At 59.9% G+C, this 9987-nt stretch overlaps 2 protein-coding genes across 3 annotated transcripts in view; both read right to left on the reverse strand.

The window, feature by feature from the left end:
• Positions 1–5143, reverse strand: part of CTSH (cathepsin H) — a 6213-nt gene extending 1070 nt beyond the window's left edge. Inside the window, exons 1-11 of the mRNA XM_015638362.3 lie at positions 4973–5143; positions 4799–4830; positions 4493–4598; positions 4337–4407; positions 3814–3918; positions 3470–3556; positions 2854–2909; positions 1748–1829; positions 1602–1670; positions 1219–1325; positions 115–240 (exon numbers count right to left, since the gene is read on the reverse strand). Coding sequence (XP_015493848.1) covers positions 115–240; positions 1219–1325; positions 1602–1670; positions 1748–1829; positions 2854–2909; positions 3470–3556; positions 3814–3918; positions 4337–4407; positions 4493–4598; positions 4799–4830; positions 4973–5048 — 917 coding nt within the window. The 5' untranslated portion in view covers positions 5049–5143. The remainder of the gene's footprint in view (positions 1–114; positions 241–1218; positions 1326–1601; positions 1671–1747; positions 1830–2853; positions 2910–3469; positions 3557–3813; positions 3919–4336; positions 4408–4492; positions 4599–4798; positions 4831–4972) is intronic.
• Positions 5144–5351: 208 nt separating this feature from the next.
• RASGRF1 (Ras protein specific guanine nucleotide releasing factor 1) overlaps positions 5352–9987 on the reverse strand; it is a 28436-nt gene continuing 23800 nt past the window's right edge. For both annotated transcript variants that reach the window (XM_015639431.2, XM_015639430.3), the window contains exons 21-27: positions 9301–9404; positions 8893–8977; positions 8444–8641; positions 7901–7980; positions 7158–7275; positions 6827–6895; positions 5352–6365 (exon numbers count right to left, since the gene is read on the reverse strand). In XM_015639431.2, coding sequence (XP_015494917.1) covers positions 6273–6365; positions 6827–6895; positions 7158–7275; positions 7901–7980; positions 8444–8641; positions 8893–8977; positions 9301–9404 — 747 coding nt within the window. In that variant the 3' untranslated portion in view covers positions 5352–6272. The remainder of the gene's footprint in view (positions 6366–6826; positions 6896–7157; positions 7276–7900; positions 7981–8443; positions 8642–8892; positions 8978–9300; positions 9405–9987) is intronic.

Consider the following 9987-nt stretch of genomic DNA (forward strand, 5'->3'; position numbering starts at 1 on the left):
CAGGCAGAGTGTGGCTGTCCCCAGAACAGGCAGAGCAGGCTGTCCCCAGAACAGGCAGAGCAGGCTGTCCCCAGAGCAGGCAGAGCAGGCTGTCCCCAGGAGCCCCTCCCTTACCCCTGCATGCCCCACAGGCGGCCCCAGGAGTTCTTGACGATCCAGTACGGAGTGCCGCTCTCCTCTCCGTAGCCCACGGCCAGCACGGCGTGGTTCACCTTGTCAGGGGTGTGCTCGCAGCGGGGGCTGCAGGGAGGAAACACACGTGTGCTGAGTGAAAATCAGCCTGGAACTAAGCAGGGATCAGTCAAAGCAGTCCCAACCACATCCTGCACACAGAGCTATGGGATGCTCTGAACTGCCCAGGAAGGAAACCACAGAAAGGAGACACTGCTCTGATTTCCACTCTGCAATCACCAGCCGTATCTGGAGTTAGGGGAATCCCTGGAATCCTGAGCTCCTGGCCCACCAAGACCAGCTGCAGTGCAAAGGAACTTTCCCAATTGAAACCAGCAGCTCTTAGTGCCTCCCAGAGCTGCTCTGCACTGCCCTGAAATTCAAGGGCACTGTTTCATGTTTTGCACAGGAACGCAGAGCTCTTGGGTCTAAATATGTATTTCCTCTAAAATTTCAACCTTTAAACTGCCCTTGATGAAAGCTGCTGCCTGTGGTATGAAACAAGCTCATGGTACATGTTCCCACCTCAAGAGCATCTATTTTTAAACATTTTCAAACTGTAGCACAGGAAAAGATCAATAATCCACTTCAGATTTTCTTTTTTTTTTGATCTGTTAACAGCTGCTCTGGGCTGAAAGCACTGGAGCATCAATTATTCCATGCACTCTGACTTTAAACCCACCTTAGACTGTAAATCCACAGGAGAACTGCTCCTGGCGTGTTCCTCTGACCATGTCCCTGCCCTGGCACTCACCTCGGGCATCACTGGCTACAGATCCAGCAAAGCCACTGGAATCACACCTGCTCCTTCCCGAGAGCTGCCTGGGGCAGATCCCTCAGGCTCGGACTCTCCCTTGCATTTTCCCTGCAGTTCTACGTGACTGGGGGTTCCTGAGGGGATGAGAGGGCAGCACCACAGTTGTGCTCTCCAGGCTGGACAGGTTCCTGGCACGCAGCTCTCCTCCCTGTGCTGCACAGGGATGCACGTGGCTCCATCCCTCCACGCTCCCCTTGCCCTCAGCTCACCAAGGAGGGTCACACACTCACTTGGAATACACTCCTTTCCTGTAGTGCATGAAGTTACTCGTCACCTCAAAGGCAAAGCTCACTGGGTTGTGCTTCCCCACAGCTTCCACCATGCCGTCCTCGTCATACTGCAAGAGAGGACGCAGGGCCATGCATCCATCACCTCCTGGCTGTGCTGGGACCAGTCCAGGTGCAGCAGGAGGACACGGCATGGATAACCCTGCCTTCCTGCATGTACACACACAGTCCAGTGCTGAGCTGTAAGATGAGAACCAGGACTGTCCCAGCCTGGAGAGGCACCCACTGTGGGAAGCAGGCAGCAACCCAGGGTCTCTGTTTTGGCTCCAGCACCTCCTCGGTGCCACCTTCCACGAAGTTTGGAAGCGCAGCCCCCGGGGCCTCACCTGTGTGATGTTGACAACGTCCTTGACAAAGGCAATGGCCTTGTCGGGCTGGAACTTGCAGGTGCCATTCTGTGGGGACAGAGAGGAGCTGTTGGAGCCCATGGCAGGCCCTGCTCAGCACGCTGGCCGGGGCAGTGCTGCAGTACCTTGGCCCGGTACGGGTAACTGTCCTCCCCCATCAGCCCTTTGTTGTACAGGATGTACTCGAAGGCTTGGCTCGGCAGGCCCCTGAGAGACAACACGGCTCAGTTAGGATGGCAACAATTAATTAGGATGGTAATGATGGATTTGGATGGTAACCCTGCAGCTTCTGCAGAGCAAAGCCATCAACACTCCCCCCTCTGCACAGCACTCCCACCAGCCAGGGAGACAGGGAAGGGCAGTGTCCATCCCAGAGGCACAAACTCCAGTCTGCTCCTGCAGCATCTCCCTGCCTGGGACTGCTGGCTGCCCCACCACGCTGTCTGGCATGGTCACAGCTCCAGAACCCTGGAGAAGAACACCAGGAGCCCTGACGGGTCAGCTGGCCCACACAGCACCAGCCTCACATGCTGAAAGGTGTTTTTGGTGCCCTCTGCCCAGCCTGGCTGGGGGACGTTGAGAGACCCACATCTCCAGCAAGCAGCTGCTCCCTTCCCTGGCCACCTTCCAGAAGCACATCTCAGGAGGGAAGAAAAGAGAGATGATCAGGGAGAGCTGATGTGGAAACGCCTAAGGAGGAGTCACAAGAAAAATAAAAAGCACCAAGAGTGGCTTTGCTCAGCTCTGAGCCTCCCTCTAGGACAGCTTATCTCACAGAAAACAGAAGCTGTCAGAAAGCTCTGTTCTCTCTGCCTTCTCTAGGAAAGCCAGGAGGAACTTCCCAAAGGGGAAGCAAAGGTTTCTGTGGGTTCTTCAGGGTGCCACGAGACACCCGTGAGCCATGGGCAGAACAACAGCCACAACTCCCCTCGCTGTCCCAGAGCCCAGCAGAGCCCAGCTGCCATGTGAAAAACATCTCAGATAAAAACCAACAAATGAGGAACAGCAGAGGTTGGGAAATGCTGGAGATTTAGTGAAACATTCTAAGCTCCAGGGACTGTGAAATTAAAATAAGCAACCAAAGTTGCTTCCCCTGGCCCATTGCAGCCAAGGGAAGACAAAAGCCATTCCATTACGTGGCAGGATCCTGACACTGGATCTTGAGGAAGGCTGTCCATCACAGGATGCAAGGTACTCTAATTTCTGTTCTTTCTGGCCCTCTCTGACTTACCCACTGCAGCCATGGTTGTTGAAGGCCTGGGCACAATCCACCAGCTGCTGCTCTGCCTGCAAGAAGGGTTTTGAGTCAGTGATTGTCCCACAGCTGTGTTCAGAGTTGGTGACACAAAAAGCAACTGCACAGCAGGAACTGAGAGTTGGTTTATCTGTGCAGCTGTCTGTAACAACCACCACAGCACTGTTTTACCCATGGGAGTCACCTGGAACTGCCTCTGTGTCCCAGGAGGCAGACAAGGAAGGAGCCATCAGCCTGGGATGCCCTGGCTGCCAGAGGCATTCCTCCTCACGCCTGCCACGAATCCTTCTCCCCCCACAGAAGGACTGGCTGAGATGTCTTCCAAAGGTCAGGTTTGTTTTTAACACACCCAGCCCTCACTTATTCTGCCAAGTTGTGTAAGTGGCTACTGTCTTTCTAGTTCCTCAGGAATATAAATCCTCCAGGAGCTGAAAAATCAGCATGTCCCAGTGTGCTGCCTGCAGTGAGGGGCCCCAGCCAGCTGACAATACCAGGCACAGCTTCTTTCCCTGTGCCTGCTCCAGCAGCCTCCAGCCCCTCTGGCTCCAGCCTGCTCCCAAAAGGGCTCTGCCCCAGCCCAGGAGAATCTCACCAGGGACAGCAGCTTTCCCGTGGCAATGGCAATAGCAGACTCCAAACAGCCCGTGGTGGAAAAGGTCCAGCAGCTCCCGCAGGCACCCTACACGAGGAACAGCAGAGGAACCGCTCCAGGAGCTGCTGCAGCCTCCCCAAAACCCCGGGGCAGAGGGCACGGCAGCAGCACAGAGCCTCCACTCCCCGCTGGCAGCTGGGCTCAGCCTTGTGCTCAGCCCCTGCCCAGGGCAGGCACGGAGCAGCTCTGGGTTAGCTCCTCATGGCACAGGCACCCAGCACTGCTCCTGGGGCACGGCCTGCCCGCAGCCATCAGCCCCTCTGGCCACGGCACACGCTCCAAACCTGGTTTTTCACGGGTGTCACAAAATTCCCCTTCTTCCTCCAGTCGATGGAGTCGGGATACGGGCCAGAGCTGCGCAGGAAGTTCCCCTTGGTGGCTGAGCAGTTCTGCAAGCCGGGCAGGAGGGCTGTGGTGAGCCACAGGCCAGTGGCCCAGGACAGCCACCCTCCCCGGGGTGGGGGATCGGTGACGAGCCCACACACAGCGGGCACTGCAGCAGAGAGCCCGGCCAGCCCCGGAGGGCACCGCCGGCCTGCGCCCCGAGCTGCAACCCCAGCTGCAGCCCCAGCTGCCCGGGGAGCTGCCAGCAGAACGGCCGGCTGGGCTGCAGTCAGGAGCGAGGCAGCTGAAAGCCACAAGGGTGGGGAAGCGGGTTCGCCTCGCTCTTACCCCGCTGCTGGTGGCACAGGACGTGACCTTATGAAAGCGGGGTGCGGGCAGCGCAGCGATGGGCGCAGCGGCGGCTGCAGGTGACTGCAGAACCCCGCTCCTTCCTGCCCACCCGCACTGCCAGCATGCATTTACCTGGGGCTCGCTCCACAGGTACAGCTTTTTAAACTCTTCGAAGGTCAGATCCGAGAACTGGTTCAGGCCCACTAGAAGGGGGAGAAAGGGGACACTTTTCTCAGCGAGGGCGGCGCTCGGAGCCAGCACGGGCCGGGCGGGGCTCGGAGCTCCTACTCTGGAAGCTGTGGTTGCCGGCGTTGTGCTCCTCGATGCGCCGCTTGTTGCTGAGGAAGATGCGCAGCCGGCGCGGGTACTCCTCCGGGCCGTACCGCCGCTCGTTCTGCGGGGACACCGCGGGTCAGGGCACCCCGAGCTCCGGGGGACACCGCGGGTCAGAGCACCCCGAGCTCCGGGGGACACCGCGGGTCAGAGCACCCCGAGCTCCGGGGGACACCGCGGGTCAGGGCACCCCGAGCTCCCGGGACACCCCGAGCTCCCGGGGACCCCGGCCCGGGCCCCGCTCCCTGCCCCGGGCCGCACCTGCAGCATCCAGGCCTTGAACAGCCGCTCCTCTGCGGGAGAGAACGGTGGCGTCAGGGGGGCACCGGCGCGGCTCTGCACCGGGGAGCCGGACCGGGCCCGAACCGAGCGGCACCGAGCCGAGCCGGGCCGGGCCGGGCCAAATCGCCTCCTGCCCTCCCGGTGCCCCTGTACCTTCGGCCGAGGGAGCCCAGGCGGCGGCGGGGGCCAGGAGCGGGGCCGCGGCCAGCAGCAGCACGGGCCAGAGCATGGCCGGGCCGGGCCGAACCAAACCGGGACCGAGCGGAGCCGAACCGGGCCGAGCCGAGCCGAACGCGGCCGAACGGAGTCGAAATGGGCCGAGCCGCTGTCAGGGGGCGGGGCAATGGGCGGGGCGGGAGGTGGGCGGGGCCCGGGAACTGGGCGTGGCCATGGGTTGGGCGTGGCCCCGGTAATGGGCGTGTCCCCGGTAATGGGCGTGGCCTCGCCACTGGGCGGGGCACCGGCACCGGGCGGGGCCCGCGGCCCGGCGGGTCCGGCGTTATCCCACCCGTAAAACTATCACAAACCCCGGTTCACCCTGAGATAGAATAGATTTATTAGCAAGAGGTAATCAGGAAACATATATTTTTACAAAAAGAATGGAAATATTTTTTTTTTTCCCAAACAAGCTGTAAGTTGAAATAGTTTTAGGGCTTGAAAGAGAATTCCCATACCACGAGGTATTGCTTACAGCAAGTGTTGTGTGAGTGGAGCATGCCTGCCACTGCCGGGGAACCGTGTCAGGGACTGTACAATGTAAAAAACCCAGGTACTATTCACAGAATAAGCACTACATTACTATATCCTGCTAGCGGGTGGTTAGCCAGGATTACAGTAGATGTAATAAAAACACTCGTCATCTCTAACTCTACGTCATGGTACTCAGAGTGGGCACAAGGGTACGGATCTACAGCATATCAACAGGAGCCGGATGCAGCGAGGAGAGGCAGGGGGATGCTTCCATCTTCCCAACTTCGGAGGGACCGGGGCAGCAGCCAGGGCCCCCCGTGCCCGGCCAGCACGAGGGTGGCACACACAGAGAGGGCAGCTCACAGCGAGGAACAGCCTTTAATGCGTTCCCTTCTCCCACCTTACAGAGTTTGCCGTGCGATGTCAGCGCCGTCCGAGTGAGAGCTGCTCTGTGCCGCCCCAGAGCCCCGTGGGGACACAGGGCTCACCTGCCCCACGGGGACACGGGGACTCACCTGCCCGGCCACCAGCCCCCCAGGAGGAACAAATGACAAAAGTAACATCATCCAAAAGAACCCGGGGCTCCAGCGAAGTGTCGATGCGTTAAACCTTAACCGGGGCGGGGAATCCTAGGCGAGGTCGAGCGCGGCCTGGGGCGGGGGTTTGCTGGGAGAAGCACAGACTGGGAGTCACTCCAGGGCGTCCATGGAACTGGCTATGTACAGTTTGCTATAGCGAGTGTACAGGGCGGCCGCCGCCGCGCTCAGGAAGGCAGCTTGGGCTCTATCCGCAGAGAAGCTTCGTAAAGGGTTTCCTCGTCCATCACACACGACTGGTCCAGCAGGTACTGCGTCACCTGGGAACGAGCGCGGCCGTCAGCGGGCTGGGAGAGCACACAGCCCGAGAGCCGGGGCACCCACGCCCTGGGAAGTGAGGTGCTGAGCGCTGCCGACACCTTTCAGCTCATGCTGGGGCCACCGTGGGGCAGAGGCCGGCTGGAGCTGGCAGTGGGGCCAGCAGGACACACTCTGCTCCCTGGGGAGGGGTGCTGCCCCCAAAGAGCTGCTCCAGTGCCCAGGGTGCAGCCCTGGGAGCACTCCTGTCCACCAAAGCTGCTCTCTGCAGCAAATCCTCTGCTGGGAGAGGCCTGGGGGCCACGGGGGGAGTCTGCTGGAGCCTCCACAGCCCCCCTCCCTCCCCTGCCCTCCTCCCAACAGCTCCAGCGTGGAGCTGCCAGGTGTTGAAGGCTTAGATGCTGTGATGGAAGAGGGAGATGAGGAGCACAGCATGCCCGTGGCTCTGGGGACAGGGCTGTACCTTCGGCTGGTGCTCGATCTTGTAGGAGGTTTGCTGGAACTGGCGGATCTCCCTTATGATGTGTGAGATCTGTGCAGGGATAAAACACACAAGGTTCCCGTGGCTCAGCCGTCACCCAGGGAACCCATCCCAGCGCCCAGGAGGGCAGGGCCACCCAGCACAGCACAATGCAGAGGTCTCTTTGTCCCTTCCAGACATTAGGAACAGCCCCAGGTGTGTGCAGGGGACACATGTGGCCTCCTGGTGCAGGTGAAGGCTGAGGGGACACAGACCTGGCCACAGCCACACCACGCCAGCCCAGCCCCCTGTGCCACTGGGCTGGAGCACTCACCATCCTCATTTTGGAGAAGTTCACCAGGCCATCCTCAGTGTAGTTCGGGGTGCCCTCCTCGATGAACGCCAGGTCAGTCAGGTACATGCCCAGGTAGGGCACACACGGAGGGTCACAACTTGGGAACAAACCAGACAGAAACGAGGAATGACACTTTCCCCCTTTGGAGCTCGGGGCAGGGTAGGGGAGAAGGGGACAGCCCTGCAGTCAGCAGAATTGGAAGGATTCTCTCCAGTACAGGAAGGCTCTCCCAGGGAAGGGGAGGTCTCTCATCCCCACCAGCGCAGCAGGACAAGCAGGACCTGTGGCTGTGCCCCTCACAAAGCCACAGCATGCAGGAGATGAGCTGAGGGTGGCTTTGAGGGTCAGGAAGACCTTCAGAAGCTTCCATGGGCAACCTGCTCTATTGGAAGGGGGCCCTGCCCACAGACAGGTATGGAACAAGGTGAGCATTGAGGTCCCTTCCAACTTAAACCATTCTGGGATTTGATGATTCTGTGATAGTGAAGGGGAAAATTATTCTCCAGTGTCTGGCAGTGGTTTTTCCCTCTGCAGTCCCTTTTATTCCCTGCACAAAGGAGCAGCTCAGTCCTGGGGATCACTTTGCCAGCCACCGTGCTGGCTCGACAGGACAGGACCCTTCAGGGCAGGCTCTGGGTGATGCTGGGAGCAGAGCTCAGCTCCCCCCACAGCACAGGGCCAGGAGCAGCCGTGGCAGAGGAGGAGAAGCACCATCCACTCACTTTTTCAGTGCCTCCCTCAGGTTCTTGAACCTGCCCTCCGAGGACACCAGCTTCTGGAGCTTATCAACCAGAGCCTTCGTCTGCAAGAAACCAAAATTCTGCTCAGCAGGGCCCTGGAAGAGCCCCCAGCCCTGCAGCCAGGGCTGCAGCCTGCAGAACCTCAGGGTCACTTGGTTTAGATCGGGTACTGGGGACATTTCTTAGTGTCTGCCCAGCCCTGGCACTGCTGCCCGGGGCAGTGGTGGAGTCAATGCAGGGATTTAACAGATGTGTGGGTGTGACACTTGGGGACACTTGGGGACACGGGTGAGTGGTGGCCTTGGCAGTGCTGAGGGAACAGCTGGACTTGCCTGGTCTCAGAGAGCTTTTCTAACCCCAACAATCCTGTGATTCCACTGATAAACCCGACTGCAAGGCAGGGTCCGCCTGTCCACACACCACCTCCCTCCTGAGAACAGCCCGAAACCCCTTTCTCCCTTTTCTGACTCTTCCAATGCGTCTCATCCCCCCCAAGCCTGCCTCCCCGGCAGGGACCACCCCTACCTGCTTGGAGACCTTGAGCCAGGTTTTCTTGAGGCGGAAGATGGCACTGCGGTTGAGGGAGGAGGTGATCTCCAGCACGGCGTTGTAGTTGTGCAGGCAGCGGCAGATGTCGGCCACCGCCACCCACTTCTCGATGGCGCTGACGCGCGCGGTGATCTCCTCGTTCCGGATGATCTCCGAGGCGATCAGGTTGCTGACCTTGGGGAGACACGGCACCCAGCCCGAGCTTTAGCGTGAGTTTGGGCCCAGCTCCGCGTGCTCCAGCCTCAGGGCAGGTTTTGGATTTCCCTGTGCTCCCCAGGAGGAGCGGCTGCAGCGGGAGATGCTCCACCTGCACCGGTTCCCCGAGGCAGGTGAGGACAGGTGACCCTCACACAGCCCAGCCCTGGGGCAGGGGGGCTGAGCTGCCTCCCCTGTGCCCACCCCCTGTGCCCTGCAGCTGCACCTACATCATTGAAGTGCTTTGTGTTCTTCATGATGTATGGAGTCCTCTCGTTCTTCTCCAGCTTCATCCAGCCTTGCCCGAAGAATTCTCTGCAAACCACAGTGCTCAGGTCAACTTCTATTTCCTGATTTTATGGGATGTCCAAGCCCTGCAAGCTCCAGGATGGAGATGCCAGGGTCTTTGCCCCCACATGGATGTGGCTGAAAGTGTGATGGTTGTGGGAGGGTCCCCCTGAGCCCATTACCTTGGGGATGCCAGCAGAGAAGCCACTGGACTGGATCAGGACTCAAATCTGCACTTGAGCCAAGTCTGGCAAAGCCCAGGAAGGCTTTGCACTGTCGGGGTCAGCCCAGGCAGGCTGTGGGGCCCTGGGGACCAGAGCCAGCTCTGCTGGCCCATGGGGATCACTCACTCATATGGGATCTTCTTGAAGACCAGGTGATCCAGCAGCGTCAGCTGTTCTGCGATCTCCAGGGCTGAATGGTTTTCAAAGGGTTCTGCTTTGACCCCCTCGGCCTGTGGGACAGAGGAACAGTGTGGCTCGCTGGCCAGGAGCACACTGAGAGCTCCCAACCCATGAGCACCAGCCCAGAGCCAGGCCAGGCTCCCAAGGCCAAGGATTTTCCCCAGCAGAGCCGGGGTGTGCGGAGCTGTGCTGCTCCCACACCGTGCAGTGCCGAGCTCCTCCCAGCCTCCAGAACCCACAGATTTAATCAGGCAGCCTTTGGGCTGTTTAATTAACAAAGCACCCCAGGGGTCCCAGCTGGAGCACAGCTGCTCCTGCCCAGGGGCACGGGGATGACCCCTGTCCCCACTGCCTGCCCCTGGCCAAGCTCACCTGCAGGCTCACGCAGGGCTCAGGTGCCCCCACATGTCACCCTGGGGGTGACAGCCACAGCCTGAGGCCCAGAGCCAGTCACTGCCTGGTGACTGTCCTCAAAGCAGTCACAAAAACATCCCCTGAGACCCAGCCCTTGGCCACAGCTCAGGCCAGCACCAGCACAGCCCCACAAACACCTTGGGACAGGGATTGTGAAAGCTCCAGCAAACAAACACTGGCTGGGCTGCAGCTGTGGGGCACTGGGGTGCAGCTGTGGGG

Source organism: Parus major, chromosome 10 (genome assembly GCF_001522545.3).
Source record: "Parus major isolate Abel chromosome 10, Parus_major1.1, whole genome shotgun sequence".
Taxonomy (NCBI): domain Eukaryota; kingdom Metazoa; phylum Chordata; class Aves; order Passeriformes; family Paridae; genus Parus; species Parus major.